The sequence below is a fragment of the Mesocricetus auratus genome, unplaced genomic scaffold (genome assembly GCF_017639785.1).
Source record: "Mesocricetus auratus isolate SY011 unplaced genomic scaffold, BCM_Maur_2.0 Super-Scaffold_100018, whole genome shotgun sequence".
NCBI lineage: Eukaryota > Metazoa > Chordata > Mammalia > Rodentia > Cricetidae > Mesocricetus > Mesocricetus auratus.
In genome coordinates this window covers 4,687,749-4,707,330 of record NW_024429199.1, presented here as the reverse complement: position 1 = coordinate 4,707,330, position 19,582 = coordinate 4,687,749, and the positions used below count along the sequence as shown (strand labels likewise).

Sequence of the window (19,582 nt, the reverse complement as noted above, 5' to 3'; positions counted from 1 at the left end):
CTTTGAACTCTATTATTAATTTTGTAAGGTTGACAATTATGTTCAATAGATCTACCAGAGGCAATACCCTCTCTGTCTCTCACTGGATTCTTAGGATATCATTAATTCGAGCGACTCAATTTCCTTATTGCAGTAAGAAATCTCACAGAGGTTGTGCCCCAGCTCCTCGATCAGCTTCGTACTGTTGAGCAGAAGCGGCCTGCAAGCAATGTTTCTGCCAGCATCCAGAGGATCCGAGAGCTCATTGCTCAGACCAGGAGCGTCGCCAGCAAGGTATGTGACTTATGAGTGGTGTCATCAGTTATCTGGGAATGATGGGGACAAGACATTGGGCTCCAACTCCTCAGCAACTCCTGAGGCCTGGCACTGTCCTACTGTGTCATTTGTTAGAGTCACATAAGAAGCCTCGGAAAGTAAACCTGAGGGGTGTGGTGGCACATGACTGTAGTCCCAGCACGAGGAAGCAGAGGGAAGAGGATCACAGCAAGTTCCAGGCCAGCCTCGTCCACAGAGCAAAACCTTGCCTCTGGGCCTCCAAAGCAAATTCATATCTCAGGAAACATACAAATAAAGAAATCTTTTTTTCTTAAAGTAAAATTCTTAGTCCCAACCCTCAGAACAAGGAAGGCTCAGTACTTGTCATCTCTTAAGTTACTTGGCTCTCCTAATGTGAAGCCAGAATTAACTACAGAGTTCTAGTCAGCAAAGCTTATAAGCAAAGGAAATCAAGTTAAGCTTCAATAAAAAGACTCCAATCAATGTTACAGTTATTCATTTTTAACAGCTGTGTAAGTGCCATTACCATATGGGATAGTCTTGCCTATCTGCCCCTCCTCCGAGGAACTTCTCTGGCACAGCACCTATTGTGTGAAGGTTTTGTTGGTCACCCTGCAGGCTTACCTGAGGAATCATGAGTGGAAGAAACTGGAGGAAGGCACACATCTGAGGTTCAGTTACAGGGGCAACCGAGCCACCCGACACCATAGCCAGCACTGTCGGGGCAATGCCCACACAGTTAATGTCCTCACGTGCCAGAAGAGGACGTGTGCTTGGGCCTCTCTATAGTTTGTTTTAATTGATTTATAGATTGGCCTGATTTTTACAGCCAAACTATGCGATTTTCTTTTCTCAATTAAGAACCGCATCAAACAGAGCATTGGCCCAAGGACTGGTAGAAACAAGATTGAGAGATGGATTGTTTTAGTGCTGCGGATCATTCTTGGTAAACACACACAGCTGTTGAGTACAGTGTAAGAGAGGCCCTGCCTTCCAAAGTGTCTTATGTGGATACCTCCATGGATATGTCACGATAGATTATCTTAAACATATATCAAGAAATTCCATCTTAAACTGGGTGTGGTGGCACATGCCTGTAATCCCAGAATCTGGGAGGCTAAAACAGGATTGTGTGTTTAAAGTCATCCTGAATTCCTAAGAAGATTCCAGGACAATACAGTAAGACTGTCTCAAAGACCAAAAGGAGGGGGGCATTTTCAAAACAGTTTTTGTTAGTGTTTTCTTGATATTATTCAATATTGCTTATATGGAATATAGCATTGGGGTCCTGATCACAAAGAAAGGTTATTTTTCTAAAGAAAGACTGTTCCCGGCTGCTGGGTACCCAGCTCCAAAGTGAGATGCTTCCATACACATTTTGTGCAGCTCTCTCAGACTCTCAGGAGGCTTCAGCCCCACACACTGCTTGGTTGTCTGTTGAGATGTATTGATCTCTACTCAGAGGACAGCAGGAGACAGCTGTGCTCCAAGCACTGGGGAATAGACACTCAAGCTAGCTGGCTATCAACATCAGCCAAGTCAATACTAACTGATATAAACACATCTAACTGTTCAGAGAGGTTTGTACAGACAGCGTGGGTATGCACATTGTCAAACGCCTCAAAAATCTCTCGCAAATCAAGTCAGCTCCTAGTGTCATCGTGGGCCTCTAAGAAATATGCTGAAATCATACTTCACTTTTCTGAGAAACATCACAGGAAATGGCTGAAGGAAGTTCTTACTACAACTATTACAGGGAGAGAGCCAGGGGCTGGAAAGCACTTTACAGTTGCCGCCTTATTTCTCCCAGTCTGTTTATTATGTCATCTTTCCAAAGAACACTGAGCGGCCAACTTAGGGGCGCCTAGTTATTAAGTGAAATGGTAGGTGTGAAAGTCAGGAGCTGTGTCTAGACCCCAACTATGTGGGTGTGGTCAGGATGCTGTACACAGCTTTATTCTATACAGCTCTTGCAATCTCGGAGAAGGGGTTTCCGCAGCTCTAGCACCGAAGATGAGTTATACTTCTCCGAAACAACTAATTCTTCTGTGCACTGTAGAGTCACTGTGAAGTGTAAGACCAGCCAAGTGTCCCTTCATCTTGTGTAGCTCACCAACCCGAGGGGAGAGTTCACTGTGGGAGTCATGTCTATCCTCGTCCTTGGATCTACGTGGTCATCGTTTGCTCTTCAGCCCGTTTTAGTCCGAAACTATTTGTTGTAAATTCTTTCTCTAACTAAGTGGGAATGTGTAGAGAAATAAAGGGACGGGGGCAAGTAGAGGTCCCTCCAGATACTGTGGGAGAGCATTCTGCCCCTTTCTTCTGAGTGCTTTCAATGGAACAACTTTATAATTCCAGATCCAGGTCTCCATGATGTTTGATGGCCAGTCGGCCGTTGAAGTGCACCCCAAAGTCAGCGTGGATGACCTGAAGGCCTTCACATCCCTCAGCTTGTACATGAGGCCTCCTGCAAAGCAGCCAGAGCAGGCTGGGAGCTGGGTAGCAGATCAGTTTGTCCTCTACCTCGGAAGCAAAAACGTAAGAGCGTTGCAGAGGATTTGAAGGGGATAGTGTTGCCCTCCCTCCTCTTTGAACAAAGCTGTTGAAAAAGCAAACAGCTTTGATAATAAGGTCCAGAAGTCATTTTAATGGCAGGATACAAGCTGTGATTGAGATGCACTAGATTCCAGGGGTAGGGACCACATTTTGGGATTACTTCCTGGCAGCATCCCATAACTAACTTGGGTGAATCTGAACACTTTGGAATAGCTATAGCCTTTGTTTGTCAATGCTGAATCCTGCCTAAAGATGCATACGGACTGGTTTTGTCAAGGTACAGGATCCTCACGCTAACCTGATAATGCTGTCACACTTCTGGCAGCAGTCACATTCAGTTGTTTTCCCTTCTCCTCACCCTTCATGAATGTAACAAGCACTTAGAGATCACAGGCACAGCCTGCTCTGATGCAGGCCCAGGGAGTGTAGAAAACAAGAGCAGCGACTTGGAGTGGTAATCTGGGTCAGAAGCTGTTTGTGTCAGCAACTCTTCGAACCTATGATTGTGTTTTGCAGAAAAGAAGCAGATGGTATCATTTGTGTGGATTATACTTAATGATTTCACTTAAGTGACCTCTTGATATTTCAGGCCAAAAAAGAGTACATGGGTCTCGCAATCAAAAATGATAACCTGGTATATGTTTATAACTTGGGGAACAAAGACGTGGAAATCCCCCTGGATTCCAAGCCTGTCAGCTCCTGGCCTGCTTACTTTAGTATTGTTAAGATTGAGAGGTAAGGTGAATGATGTATTTATCTAATTATTCTCTATCAATTATTACTTATCAATTGTTCAAATCGGTAGTCAGATATTGGGATAATGATATAGCTACTCTGTGATCAAAGAAGCAACAGAGAAGCCACCTCCTCTTTCTTCTGTCCCTCTATTCAAAAGGGCCAAGATCCTTTCTCAGGCCCGCCTTACTCCTTCCTGTCTCCTATCCATCCTCAGTCCTCCAAAACCTCTACGATTAATTTTGGTCAGCTAGTGACTAGCTCTGCCCTCTGACTCCAAGCAAACTTTATTGTCAGAATGAGGTCAAAATATCACACAGCAGGTGAATCTGTGACAAGTGGCTTGTGTGCACATTTCCTACGAAGTCTGTTGAATGAACGCGCACACACACACACACACACACACACACACACACGTCTTCTTGTAGATGCCATGTGCATTTTTCTTTTTCATCTTACTCCTCTTCTTCCACTGTTCCTATATTCCTTCCCAAACACCTGAGTGAAATGTAAATACTAGGGGAAAAAGTCACTTCTACATAGCAACCTGCTTATCTGACGCTTCTACTTTGCTGTAAGTTAAGTTTTAAAATTAAGATGTCTGTTTTTCTACTTTCCTTCAGTAGTGGATACTCTAGATGTGAGCAGCAATATGATACAATCAAACACCTGGTTTTATTTTAATGGAGTGACATTAACATTTTGACGTAATGAAAGTATTTTCTACAAATTGCCAAGCTGAAATGAGTGACAACCTTTTCTCTCACCAGGATAGGGAAACACGGAAAGGTGTTCTTGACGGTTCCCAGCCTCAGTAGCACAGCTGAAGAAAAGTTTATTAAGAAGGGGGAGTTTGCAGGCTATGACTCCTTGCTGGATCTGTCCCCTGAGGACACGGTGTTTTATGTTGGTGGGGTGCCTGCAAACTTCAAGGTAAGTTAGGCAGCTGCCTTAGTGCAAATCTGCTGTGTTTCTTTTATAAATCTATAAATCTAAATGACTGGAGGTGGGGAGGTGTATACCACTTTAAGAGCTCTGTTCAATGGGTGGTGGAATTCTGGACTAGAATCTACAAGTCTGATATCTCAATCTGGTCTCTTCTAACCATATTTTCAATGTCTGATACAGCTAACACTTGAAGATTAACTAATGTTCATTTTGTAATTAACGTCATTACCAAAAAATACATTACAAAAAATTGTGATTTTTGTAATGCCATTTTGTAATGTTATTTTGTAAAGGTATTGAATATTACTCCCAGGTAAGAATTAGTATTATCTGCTCATGGAATGTTTGTACCTTAGAATGCCACTGGCTTGGGTGTAGATTTCAGCATTGCATATGACAGTTTCAAATACCTGAAATATACAAGCACAATATAAAACATGTGAGATGAGAAAAAACAAAACCTAAGGGAGAGTATGAGACTTATAAAGAGTGGATAAGGGAAAGGCCAAAGAAGATGAGAAGTGATATCGGGCTTTCCATTCAAGTACTGTTGCTTACAGCTGTGGGCACATTGTCCACCCTCTCTTGAGAATTCTTCTATCATTGCATGAGACCAGTAATTCCCACCTCACAGAATTGGTGTGACAATTGGTTTTCATTGTGAATTCATTGTTAAGGATATGTAGTATACATATTCCACACCCAACAAACACCAGTTCTCCACTAAGATATGTGAAACTGGCAAATTGCTGTGTATCTGCCATACTGATGCAAACTTTGGTCCAGAGAGATGTTCATGTCACTGGGTGGGTCCCTCTGATTCCCCATTCCACAGTGTCTGCATGAAACATGATAATGAGTAATTTGTAGCATGAAAAATAAAAGACCCAGAGACGGATATTGGGGTTCAAACTTCAAGCTGAAGATCAGAAAAACAAAGTAGCAGGCCACTAGCTCCCACCTTTAGCTCAGGCTGAAAGGGCTGATCGACCCGCTCTTTATCAAGCCTCAGACCGCTGCCTCTCCTCAGCACGTCTGGAGAGAACCCTGAGACTGATCTACTGAAGACCCCACTCCTATCTTTTATGCCTCTCTAGTGCTGGGATTAAAGGCATGTGATACCACGTGTTGAGATCATCTTTGTGTGAGCTGTTTCTTTTAGCACTGGATCAATTTCATGTAGTCAGTGTGGCCTTGAACTAACAGAGATCCGTCTGCCTCTTAATCCTGAGTCCTGGGATTAAAGGTGTATGCCTGGCTTCTGTGGCTTATGGCTGACTTTGCTTTCTGAATCCTCAGGCTAGCTTTAATAAATCATAAATAATATATCACCACAGTAATTGATTTTATTTCTCTGTCTCACAGCTCCCTGCCAGCTTAAACCTGCCCAGCTACTCAGGCTGCCTGGAGCTGGCCACTCTGAATAATGATGTGATCAGTCTGTACAACTTCAAGCACATCTATAACATGGATCCGTCCAAGTCAGTGCCCTGCGCCAGGTAAGAGACTGTTAGGAGCTCGAACGCCTTTGATAGCCAGGCACCAGCAGTGGACAGGACAAGCATGAGCTGATGCACAGCCAGCTTCTTAAACTTTTCTGTGGGAAAAGTATGTATGAAGCTGTGTAAGTGCCAGGCCTGCAAAACATGCTTTCGATTTCCTCTCCCACAGATGCGCATGCCCGACATTAAAATTCTTCATGCGTGTGTGTGTGTGTGTGTGTGTGTGTGTGTGTGTGTATGATTTAGGATTCTAAGGTCAGGGGTTTCCTTGAAAACTTCAATTATCCTAGTGTGAAGGGTGGAGCAGAACCCCATTTAATGCATTTATAAATACTGTATCTCTTTCTGTGGACAGCAGGCCTTCACCTCCATGCCATCAAGACAATGGAAGGTGTTCTGAAAATGGGTTCAAGGGTATCACCTGAGAAATGTAACCAAACCTGTAACATGTGTGTGACCCTGTGTTCTATTTCAGGGATAAGCTGGCTTTCACTCAGAGTCGGGCTGCCAGCTACTTCTTCGATGGCTCCAGTTACGCTGTGGTGAGGGACATCACAAGGAGAGGGAAATTTGGTCAGGTGACTCGCTTCGACATAGAAGTTCGAACACCAGCTGACAATGGCCTTGTGCTTCTAATGGTCAACGGGGTGAGTAAAAGTGGAAGTCCTACTTATTACCCTATATTCCCTTTGCTCTCTGCTGTTCATTTTCCAGGAACTGCCCCTTCGCGTGTTGGGTGTGCCATGCCATCAAAATAAATATCTAGCTTAGAAAGGAAAATCAGATTTATTTTTTTCCAGGGAAGTTATGACAGCATTGAGTAAAAGCAGTCCTGAGATGTACTTCTCCACACTTCAATTTCAGTATATATTAAATATACCATTTCATAATAAAAAACTTAGAAAAAACTCAGCACCAAGATCGAGTATATATTAAGATATTTCTCTTTATAAGTGATATAGTATAGTTGTGGAAAATACAGACATAAGCATGTCATGAAACACTCCAAATTGATAACAATAACAAAATATGAAATAAAAATTTAAATATCAATATTTTTAAATATTTTAAATAAAATGTAAATTATTCTCATTCACTAATAATGTAGAAACCTAAACTCACTAAAACTATCTTATTAATACAAACAATGTTAGTGAGAATGGTATAATAAAATGTATCGAATGTTTCTGAATTTCTTTTTTGATGCTTTGTGATGCATTGATTCAAGAATAACCAAGAATGACATCCTAATCTAGTTTTTTCCATTACTGTTTATTGGCTATCAAAACAAGATAGACTTGTGTATATATGTATATTATGTATATATATGTGTGTGTCTTATGTGTATGTATATATATGTCATATATATACATTATTAGTTGTGCCTACTAAATCATATACTCTTTTTAAATTTCATGCTCCACCTGGTCCAAGTAATATTTGGCTGTTCCATTTTCTCTCCTCATGTCAGTTCTTCTGAGCAAATCAGATACAATATTATCTTATAAACTTTAATAAAATTGCTCCCAGCCATCTTTGGAAGATTTTTAAACAAATGAGAAATCTCTTCTCATAAAAAAATTTTTTTTAAGGCTGGGCATTGGTGGTGCACGCCTTTAACCCCAGCACTCAGGAGGCAGAGGCAGGCGGATCTCTGTGAGTTCGAGACCAGCATGGTCTACAGAGCAAGTTCCAGGACAACCTCCAGAACAATACAGAGAAACCCTGTCTTGAAAAAAATTTTCTTTGAAAATACAGCTATGACTTAATAGTGTGACCAGAAACTGAAGTTTCCCACCAGATGGTACAGTCCTTCGGTTGGGCTGTGATTTACTGTGGTGTCTGGAAACTGCTGCTGCTGAGAAATAAATACATATTCCAAAGATGGGAACAGCAGTACAGACGTAAGAGATGCTAGAGAGCTTACAAAGAGCCCACCAACTGTACCAGCCAATAGGGTTTACTGAGGTGTTTCCATCCATGCATGAGTCTAGACTCTGGTTGTCTTTATCCACCTTTCTCAGCACCACAATCCCCTCCTTTCTCTCCCCTCTCTACAGCCTGATGGTTCCAATGTGAAAGTTTTTAATAGATAGTATATTCTTGTTGTTTTCATCACCAAAATCATTTAACAATAGAAAATCCCCCCAAGACGTTTTTCAAGCAACCTCTTATCTATACCATACTTTCTGAGAAAGAGAGGGAGGAGGGGAGAGAGGAAGGAAGGAAAGAAGGAAGGAAGGAAGGAAGGAAGGAAGGAAGGAAGGAAGGAAGGAAGGAAGGAAGGAAGGGAGAGAGCATTCTACTTTCTCACCCGTTGCTACAATACCCTTTATTTTGAGTCGGCATATCAACTGAGTTTCTTGAGATAGGCAGGTCCATGCTGCTTAAGGATATTTGTCATCACATGTAAAGTTCAACAATTTAAAATAACACATTTCAGAACAACAAAAAATGTCTTTTGAGTTGCCAGTATTGTCAAAACTTCACATGAAATAACCAGCAGACACCTGCCTGTCCTAAAATGTTTTCATATCACTCCACATCTCAGTATAAAATGATTGTCAAAATTTTATTTTTTAAGTCATATCACCAATAAACCCCCACAAATAGACCCAAAGAGGACACTTTGAGCCCTTCAATTCGGGAAGCCTCACCAGGTCTGTGAAACCTATGAAAGTCTGGTACAACCATGGAATGAAGTCCCAGGGTCAATAATCTATATCCAAGATCACTTTCTTTCTATATTTCAGTTAGGTTTGGGGTTTGTTTGGTTTTTTTGTTCAGTTGGTTGGTTTGGTTTGTTTGTTTGTTTGTTTAGTAGCGTTGTTTGGTTTGGTTTGGTTTGGTATGGTTTTTGTTTTTTCAAGACAGGGTTTCTCTATGTAGCCCTGGCTGTCCTGGAACTCACTTTATAGAACAGGTTGGCCTCCAACTCAGAAGTCCACTTGTCTCTGCCCCCCAAATGCTGAGAAGAAAGGTATGTACCACCACTGCCCAGCTATCTCAGATTTCTTAATGAGCATAAATAAAAGTTAAAACCTTTTCCCCTAGAGACTTTTCTCATGTCAAGAAATATACAAACTCCATTGAAGAGATCACTTTACCATGATCTCTTCATGGGCACTTTACCATGACACTTTATTTTTCAAATTCATTCAGTTCTTGTACCTATGAACCATCTTCTGAAAGGAGAAAACCCAGACAGCAAGTTATTTGACAACTGCTGAATTATTTCTATTCTCTAGCTGACCCAAGTTCATTCTAATTCCCTCTTCACTTATGCAAATCCAGTGGCTCAAAACAATACAGAAATGACCTTCTTTTTCCTGTGTCCGTATGTATTGGCACTTTAGAGGACCTCTTTAGCCTACCTTGCAATGATTCTCCAGTATTACCATTTTTTTATCCTTAAATGAATACAATTGCACCTTTGAGGTTATTGTATTTTCAAAAGTTGCTTAACAGCAAGACAGTTGGAAAAAATGTAGTACTTTGTGTTGGAGAATTTAAGGTCAAGAATGTGACTTATTTTTCCATGCAGTGCTTTCTAGGGTAACATAAAAACAAAAGAAGATAGGTATTTTGAAGCTTACAAAAATATTAGTGCATTATAGTAATATGTAAGAAATGAGTGCCAATGGGGACATAATTGTCATTTTACATAGTTCAAGAATTTCATGAAACTAATCTTCAAGGAATTCCATTAATAAAGAATGTAAATATCATTTCTCAAATTCAGCTAAAACTGGACTCTGCTTTCATAACAGTGGATGCCCCATCTTAGAGTTTCTTTCTCTCTACAGAGCATGTTTTTCAGCCTGGAAATGCGCAACGGCTACCTACATGTGTTCTATGACTTTGGATTCAGCAATGGCCCTGTGCATCTTGAAGACACATTGAAAAAAGCCCAGATTAATGATGCAAAATACCATGAGGTACAGTCATAGTACTTTGGGTGGGTTTGGGGTTTGACATGTAGACCAGGTGGCCAAATGCAGTAGGAGAGATAGTAAATTAATATGTTCATATCTAAAAAACAATTTATGTGCCCTCATCTACTCTACCCCAGGAAAACACATGCTGAAATTTCTAACAAAAGAGTCACCGGAAGTTCCCTTTTCTTTAAAAGGGGTTCATTGACCAAAAGTCTCTTGTTAATCTAAAATATCTTGATTACAATAGCAGACCAACAAAATGCTGTGTGTGTGTGCACGTGTGTGTTGAACATATTAGAATGCAGATAAAAGGCCCTTGCTACTTATTGAGCCTCAATAATATATGCTAAGGAGGTCATATAAATAAATACAGAATTTTCTCATGAATTCGTTCTCGAGAATATAAAAATACTAGTGATTTTTTCATTAAGAGCATTCCAAAAGTATGTTCATTACTCTTAAATCACATTTATAATCTGCTGAAAATACTCTTCATCTACATCTTCAAGTACTTTAATTATGTAATTTATTAAGTCATATAAAAGATGTTATATCTTTTAAGGTGAAACCAAATGCAGTTGCTAGTTTAAGTTGTTAGCCTTAGTCTACTGCCTTAGGATGGGTTTCCACAGAAGAACTCAGCTGTTTGTCTGACTAGCATTTTTGTAGATTGACTAGAACTGCTCACTGTCCTTTAAATAATAATTCCATGTTTATTTATGCAAATCTAGCATTTCAAAACAATACAGAAATGATACCCCAGCACCCACATGGCAGCTCACAACTGTCCATAACTCCAGTTCCAGGGGATCTGATACCTTCACACCAACATATAAAATAAAGTTAAATAAACTTTTAAAAAACCTAATTTTTAAACAGGCTTACAATACATTCTTTCTTCCAGATCTCAATCATTTACCACAATGACAAGAAAATGATTTTGGTGGTTGACAGACGCCATGTCAAGAGCATGGACAATGAAAAGAAGAAAATTCCTTTCACAGACATCTACATTGGAGGTGCTCCCCAAGAAGTGTTACACTCCAGGTGAGGCTCTTTTATTGCAGAGCTTTTCACTACCAACTAATAATAACGAGTATTCAATACCCAGGAGAGGTCCGATGACGGGCTTAAGCATCCTTGCTCATCACTTTCACACACCTGCACAGGTACAGACAAACATATTCATGGACCTGCAGGCCAGTACTTTGACCTCCTTAAATCAGTATCTCGTGTGTAATTTACATATTTCATTAATATAACATCACTTTTAGACCACTGTCTCCTGCAGTGTTTCTCAAGAAGAGTATAATGTATCATGTGAAGATGAAACAGCATATATGTTTACTTTTGATTTCGTCTTTGAACTTATTTTGAACTCTTCAATAGTACCTGGCAGTAGGTACATTCTTGAGGGTATACAAGAGGCCGTGCTCGGTGTGCACTGACACATTGTTCTGGTGTATTCGGAAAGTCAGCTCTTACTGCACATTTAATTCGTAGAAACAGAGCTGGAGAGATGGCTCCGTGGTTAAGAGCACTGGCTGCTCTTCCAGAAGGCCTGGATTTGATTCCCCAAACCCACATGGCCGCTCACAACCACCTGTAACTCCAGTTCCAAGGGGATCCAACACCCTCTTCTGGCCTCCATGAGCCACACACATGGGCCATAGACATACACACAGGCAAAATACCCATACATATGAAATTGAAATAAATAAATCCACAGAAGCAGAGCTCCTTGAAGCATAACAGCGACTTTGAGATAACCCTGCATAGTGACTCTTGTTAGAGTAACCTGGGAAGCTTTAGACACAGAGCCACTTGCTTTCCTAAAGTTCTGACTGCTCTGAGGTCAGGCCCCAGTGTTCAAAAGGAGAAACTAATCCCCAACTCAAGTGAGAGCTCCTCATCCAACAGAAACACCTTCTCTATTCACATTCAAACTTCTGAGTAAATTTAGTGCTGTATGCATGATTACCTCAGAAGGCAATATGTGTGTGTTTGTGTGTATTAAGACTCCACTTGTTACAAAGTTCTCCTTTATCCTGAGTTAAATCCTTTTTGTGTTGCAAAATATCAGTCTAAAGAAGGCTTCCCAAGATTTTTCAAACCAAACACCCTCTTTAGTCCTCCAACCCTGTCCTGTGGGACCTTTGACTACTTGTCTGCCTGCTGGGAAGCACACTCCTCCAGCTCTGAGCTGTGAGGGAAGAACACAGCAGAGCCATTAATCCTCAGCATAGTTAACTCACTGTGATCTGGTCTACACCAGCATGGCATTCATTCAGTAGCACATGACATGTTCTTGGGCACCTCCTTTTTCGGAGCAAGTCAGGGACTAAGACCAGAGCACTGAACAAGAGCACCATCCCTGATCAGATAAACTGTCTTACTTTCACTTTTTAATGAAAATGGACTTTTTCATGCAACATATCCTGAGTCTAGTTGGTCTCCTCTACCTACTCCTCCCCACCTCCCTTCCCATCCAGATCCACACTCTTTCTGTCCCTTGTTAGAAAACAGGCTCCTAAGGAATAAAAGTAAAATAAGTTAAAACAAAAACAAATCAGAATAGGAGAAAACAACCAAACAAGAAAAAGAACCAAAGAAAAAGCACAAGAACCACATATAGATGCAGACACACATGTTGTCCCACACAGGAATCCCCTAAAAATCACACAGCAGGAAGCCATAATATATACACGCAAGCACCTGTAAAGGTTTGTGTTTGTTTTGTTTTTAAGTGCCCTGACTTAACATTACGGAACAAAGGCCCTCCAAAAGATGGTGAATTCATTTTGTGTTGACCATCTACTCCCGGGCATGGAGCTTTCCCTTAACAGTGGTTTGTTTCTTCAGTGGGAATCATTTGGAGAAAACTAATTTTCACTGGCAAGTAGCTATCAACTGGAGATGGCGTCCAGGTTAGGGGTGGGGAGTTGCGCCCACGTCTCCTTTCAGCTCTAGGAACCTATCTGGTGCAGACCTGCATAGGCCCTGGAACCCAGCAGTCTGACATTCGCTAAGACCCACCTCTAGCTTTCCTTCTTTAGACTATGCTACAAATAAGGCCAAACCCATTCGTAGATGTCTGAAAACCCAAGTTCAAATCCTAACTTGGTAGTTATGATGTAAGAAAATAACTTTCTTTTCTAATTTCTATAAAATTATAGCAGGGTTTTTTATCTGTAAGACATCAATTCAGTCTCAAGACTCTATTAAAAATACCACCATTTCCATGTATACCGCTTGATTGTTATAGCAATGGCAAATGATTATCTGAGTTAAAATTCTTTGAAAACTGTAAAGAAGTAAGCGAGTTGTCTTTACTTGGAGCAAAGTGTACTACACACAAAGGTTTGACACAGCTATATGCTTATGAGAAAAAGCATGAGTCTATGAATGGTTTTAAAGCAACTGTGCTTGTAAGTAAGCTCAGCTCTGAAAGGTATATATACATATGCATATGTATATGTATATGAACATGTATATGTATATGAACATGTATATGTAGCATCATCAGCACCTCTGAGCCAGTGAAGACTGCTTTCTTTTCCAGGACCCTAAGAACACATCTTCCCCTAGATATCAACTTCAGGGGATGCATGAAGGGTTTCCAGTTCCAAAAGAAAGATTTCAATTTACTGGAGCAGACAGAAACCCTAGGCATTGGTTATGGATGCCCAGAAGACTCCCTGGTAAGCACCATTCCGTCAAGAGCTTTTTCACGGGTAAACATAGCGCTTTCTACAGCTAGATCGATCCTTTGCTGCTTCTCCGGGCTCGTCTCTGCTGCCAGGAGAAAGAAAACTCATTAAACTAGACAGGCTTGTGGGACTCTCCCGTCACCTGTGCAGCTGCTCCAGTTTCCAGCGGATGGGGTATCCAAAGCCCAGAGAGGTTGCTCAAATCCTATTGGTCACTCGGGTGTAAGAAATGCGAAAGCTGAAACCCAGCTGCAATAGGAGCATAGAAGGAAGGCTAGCAAGCCTGAATTCCAGCAAAAAACAAACGTGTAACACAAACTCCTTACACAGCAGGCAAGGCTCTTTGTATATGAAAACTGGCATAAAGGTTCCATAATTACCAAAAGCACTATGTTTCCCTTTTCTCACACAGATATCTCGTAGAGCATACTTCAATGGGCAGAGTTTTATTGCTTCAACTCAGAAAATATCTTTCTTTGATGGCTTCGAAGGAGGTTTCAATTTCCGAACGCTACAGCCAAATGGGTTACTATTCTACTATGCTTCAGGGGTAAGTATTTGTTTTCCTCTGAGGATACTTTGTGTAGCTGTTTTGTCTATCAGAAACAAATTTTATGAATGTTAAAAGTTAATTTTGAAGCTGGGCGGTGGTAGCGCACGCCTTTAATCCCAGCACTCGGGAGGCAGAGGCAGGCGGATCTCTGTGAGTTCGAGGCCAGGCTGGACCGACAGCCTCCAAAACAATACAGAGAAACCCTGTCCCGTAAAACCAAAAAAAAAAGTTAATTTTGATTCAGATTTTGACTCACAAATACACAGAAGACTGTCAGATACTAATGCATATACTTTAACTATAATGTCTTATTAAGTCTTTGAGAATGTTATACAATGTATTTGGTCATAGACACACACACACACACACACACACAATGTTTCTTCCCCTAACTCCTCCTGCTTCATCCTACCTCCCTCTGCACCCCCAACCAGCGTCCTCTTTTTTAATACACATAAAACCCCTTAAGTCCAAGTCCATTTTGTGCTGCCCATGTACTCCTGGGTATGAGGCCATCCACTGGAACGTTGTTGACCTACCAGAGAGAGAGAGACTACAGGTATATCCTACCATGTGTTGAGGTCAAAGCACAACTCTTAGGCTTCAGTTCTTGCCTTCCCCACTTTGTTTTGAAGCAGCAGGATCTCTCTCTCTCTCTCTCTCTCTCTCTCTCTCTCTCTCTCTCTCTCTCTCTCTCTCTCTCTCTCTGCTTCTATGTGTACTCCAGGTTTGCAATATTCCTACCTAAGTTTCCTATCTCCCTATAGTAGTACTGCATTGCAGATACACACTACTGGATCTGGATTTTACACGGATTCTGGGGTTCTGAATTCAGGTCATCAGGCTTTCAGGGCAAGCACATTTACCCACTGAGTCAGCCCTGAACCATGTCTACTTTCACGAGCAGCATTAACATAGGCAAAAGAGTTTAGTCATTGCTACTCACAGAAATTATCCTACTGGACAGTTTTCTGCACCCATGTGTTCCTTTAAGCAATGCCATCAAGTGGATTTTTGAAAACGTGTCCAGTTTTTATCCTGAGATTCCAATACATGTGCTTACATTTCAGCCTGACGTGTTTTCCATTTCACTGAACAATGGGACTGTCGTCATGGACGTAAAGGGCACCAAGATTGAGTCGGCAGACAGGCAGTACCATGACGGTCTATCCCACTTCGTCATTACCTCCGTCTCTTCCACAAAGTATGGCTCCTCACTTCCCGTACTTCCCACCAGGATCTTTATTTGTAGGGTGTGCTTCTGCCAAAGGCGCCATGACTCCTAGGCTGTGCCCTTGATTTTCTAGTGTTCCAAAATGAGATGGAAGGAACAACTTACCTTCTTCCCAAAAAGGTTCTATTCATTTTCAAGAGATACCAAAGAAACCATCAGAAACTTGCTTAACAAATGCAGACTCTTTGGTTGGGGGGGGGGTTAATTAAAAGATTAGTTTTCATCTCTGCCCTGGCAGCACACACCGCCAGTCTGTACCTATGCTACTTGGTGAACAGAGTGTGGTGTGTTGCACACAGAAGGGGTTCAACAAATGCTGGTTGCGTTTAGATTTTGAATCCAAACAGTAAAGGATGTTATATTTGTGACTGCATTTTAAAGGCTCTAGCTTCATATTTAAAATATATATATTACTGAATTTCTTTCCCATAAAACAAAATGTTTTGAAATAAGACATAAACCTCTGTTGAGGACTGCTGCTGCCCGTCTTCCTGTGTAGGTGGTGCGGTTTCTGCAGACTGTGTTTCTAATCATTAGCCCCAGTGTGCTGTGCAATGAAACTGGCCTCGAATAAATGTGATGGCTGCCAGCAGTGCGCTCTGGTTCTCCCTAAAACACTCTCTCTGTGGAAACTTAAGCTCCAGCCTCAGCTTGGAGAACCCTTCTTGCACACAGGTGTAGTTAGACATTTCCTCCCGGGCCTCCTGAGGAATCTGCCTTTTCATTAAGGAGAGGGTTCGTTTCCGCCCTGTGAGAAAACTTGCCTGTCTGGTGAAATGCGGTGTTTGCGTAAAATGTGCTGTGTGTAAACACTCTTTCCTGCCTGTCTGGTGAAGTGCGGTGTTTGCGTAAAATATGCTGTGTGTAAACACTCTTTCCCTTGCAGATATGAACTGGTAGTAGACAAAAGCAAACTTGGGAGCATGAATTCTGCAAACGCAAAGGCGGAAGAGCCTCAAATAAGTGAGAAGAAGTTCTATTTTGGCGGCTCACCCATCAGTCCCCAATATGCTAATTTCACCGGGTGCATAAGCAATGCCTACTTTACCAGGTATGCTATTTTCTATTGACAAATGTGCCTGATTGATAACAATCAGTACAATGGTGAAATGTTTAAATTAGTAAAATTGGTAATTATTAAATTTACAGTCCTTAGCAGATAGTAACTAAAAGTTCATGTGCTTGAGCAACTGACGTACTTGGGATTGTAAGTCTCTTGCCTTTTAATTCCTGTATTGCTGTGCTAAGCAAGCCTTCACTTCTTCACCTGCAAAACACAGATAACAAGGGTGCCTGCTTGGTAGGCTTGTCACAAATTTATGAGACAATACATAGTAAGGTTCCTTGTTTAGCACCTGGTATGTAACAAGCTATATAAATATGATACAATTATTTCGTGCCAGCTTTTAATAAACTACAGGTAAACATACCAAAATCCTTGTTCAAAGGCTGCTGATCTAGGTCCTTAAGAAACAACAGAGGCTCTGGGGTTACATAAACAAGCAAGGGAGAAGCTGAACACAGACAAAGAGACACAGTCATGGCCCTAGTCACCTAGAGAATAGAGGCAAGACATCTGCCAGTCAGAATGTGGAATGCCAGAAAGTAGTGTTAGTTGACTGAATGATAACTGTAGTATTCGTATTAAGATAGGCAAGGATCTATCACACCAACTCTGATGCACACACACACACACACACACACTCGTACATTTCCACCACCACACATTTTTGCCATGGTTTTCATTGTGTAATTATGGACAAGCATTTTTAGGATGATTTTCCCTCTTACGCCACAGGCTGGATAGAGATGTGGAAGTAGAAGATTTCCAGCGGTATTCTGAAAAGGTACACACTTCACTTTATGAGTGTCCCATTGAGTCGTCGCCATTGCTTCTCCTTCACAAGAAAGGAAAAAATTCCTCAAAGCCTAAAACAAGTAAACAGGTAACGGCTAACATCATTCGGAATTCACAGTTGCCCTCATGCTCCACACTTACCACTGCAGAGAGCCACTGTTGCTTTGTAGAACCTGCTCTCACTGACACGTGTGCCCACGTGGAAGCGGGTTCTTGCTTTGTAGAACCTGCTCTTGCTGCCGCGGGTACCCATGCATCAGAAGCACCAGCTTATCATTGCGCTGCACGGAGTTGCTCTCAGGTGTTTAGTCCTACTTCTAATGGCTTTTCATTAAAGGCGATCAAAATATCTGCTCTTAACAGTGTGTGTGTGTGTGTGTGTGTGTGTGTGTGTGTGTGTGTGTGTGTGTGTGTGTGTACACTGAGAGTTCTTCCCACCAGCCTGGTCCCAGTACTGTATCAACCCCAAGTAACACACAGAGACTCTCTTAGTTACAACGCTGCCGGCCAATACCCAGGGCTTCTCATTGGCTAGTTCTGTCGTAAGTATTAACCCTTGACTACTAATATATATTTCTATAAGGACTTATCTTTCCGAGGATGGCATCCTGATGCATCCTCTCTTCCCCCAGGATCACATGGCAACTCCCTACTCTTGACTACATTTCCCAGAATTCTCTTTGACTCCTAGTCACACCTGTCTTGAATCCCTGTTGGCCAACAGTGCTTTATTCATCAACCAATAAGAGAGACATATTTACAGAATGACATCTCCCATCGTGTGTGTGTGTGTGTGTGTGCGCGCGCGCGCGCATGCACACAATGTTTAGCACTATAGCTGTCTACTATAATCTACTTTCAGGAATAATTTTAAGCCTTTGTCACAGTCATGAAAATCATTAAACTTTGTTTTTCCTTCTCAACCTTTGTCTTCCCCCTCTGTACACAGTTGGAAATGAACTGCTCCTTTGATAAACACTGAGCTGTAAAATTTCATCTCTGACCACTGTTGTTCTTATTTACTCATGCACATTATTTGGTTCCATGGCAAATGAAAGCCCTGGTCCCTCCCCATTCTCTCAGTCTAATGCTCCCCGTGTCCTTCTTGGTACATGTTCCTGTCAATGTTCCTGCTACTGCAACAGCTTCCAAACAGGGCTCCTTGCTTCTACTTTGTCCCCTTACCATCTGTTCCTGACATAGCATCCAGACCCTCCTGTGTGTAAAACCATACCAGGCACTCCTCTAACCAAAATACCCCCACCCCAGTGCACTCAGAAGAAAGACCCAAGTGCCTCCAGTTCCCGATAGGCCCCGTGTGACCAATACCCATTCATTCTGCTCATCTCTTTCACTGCTCATCTCTCTGACTCTTCTCCCCCTCTGGCCCATTTCCCAAACTGGGTCACATCAGTGCCCACCTTAGAGTTCTCTCAGATATGTGCACCATTTTCCTCTGTCCTGCTGTAGGGACCTCTCCTCTACTCAGTGAGACTGAACTTGATTGCCTATTCTGTACCGTAGCCTACCTGCTGTCTCTCACAAGTACTATACATACTTTTTGCCATTTTCTGGTTGTTCTTTTCCCATTCAGGATAAAGTGTAACTACCAAGATTCATGTAGTTTATGTAGATGTGTCTTCACTAGCTACCAAGAAAAACTTGCCGTCTCTGGTTTAAATGAATGTATGTATGTTTGTTTGAGGCAGAATCTCTCTATGTAGCCCTGGATGACCTTGAACTCACAGAGATCTGCCTGCTCTTCCTCCCAAAAGTGCTGAGATTAAAGGTGTGTGCCACCACATCCAACCCTGGTTTGAATTTCTATCAAGGCTGCATTAAAGGGTCTGGATTATAACAATTTATTTTCACAATCATTTCTTCTGAATGCTTAGTTGAATAAATTTTAGAATAGATTCCAAGAGATAGAATTACTGGATTAAGGCAAATCATGTTCCCAAAGAGGTAAGACTGATTTTGTGTTTCTCCATGAGAATAGTGTCTTTAAAAACTATGTTCCAGGCTTAAAGTTTTTTTTTCAGTTTTAAGATATACTTTAAGATGAACTGAGACATTTTCATTTATAACATAATTGTAAACAGTTTGTTCACTGTGGGTATCTGGCCAACCACTCTTCCAGCACAGAAAGGAGCTTTCTAGAAAGAATAAAAGCCAGAAAACTGCCCTGAAGGGAAGAAGAGATGAGAGGGGAAGGGAGGAAAGGGGGAGAGAGGAGAGAAGAGGAGAGGAGAGGAGAGAAGAAAGAGAGAGG

The 19,582-nt window shown here is 41.6% G+C and overlaps 1 protein-coding gene across 1 annotated transcript in view; it reads left to right on the top strand.

Annotated features, from left to right (window-relative positions):
* Positions 1–19,582, top strand: part of Lama4 (laminin subunit alpha 4) — a 139,250-nt gene that overhangs the window by 100,703 nt on the left and 18,965 nt on the right. The window contains exons 18-30 of the mRNA XM_040758219.1: positions 134–273; positions 2,635–2,814; positions 3,422–3,567; positions 4,338–4,500; positions 5,881–6,014; positions 6,493–6,664; positions 9,824–9,955; positions 10,860–11,002; positions 13,518–13,656; positions 14,078–14,215; positions 15,289–15,422; positions 16,339–16,503; positions 17,251–17,398. Of these exons, the coding sequence (XP_040614153.1) occupies positions 134–273; positions 2,635–2,814; positions 3,422–3,567; positions 4,338–4,500; positions 5,881–6,014; positions 6,493–6,664; positions 9,824–9,955; positions 10,860–11,002; positions 13,518–13,656; positions 14,078–14,215; positions 15,289–15,422; positions 16,339–16,503; positions 17,251–17,398 (1,934 nt within the window). The remainder of the gene's footprint in view (positions 1–133; positions 274–2,634; positions 2,815–3,421; positions 3,568–4,337; positions 4,501–5,880; positions 6,015–6,492; positions 6,665–9,823; positions 9,956–10,859; positions 11,003–13,517; positions 13,657–14,077; positions 14,216–15,288; positions 15,423–16,338; positions 16,504–17,250; positions 17,399–19,582) is intronic.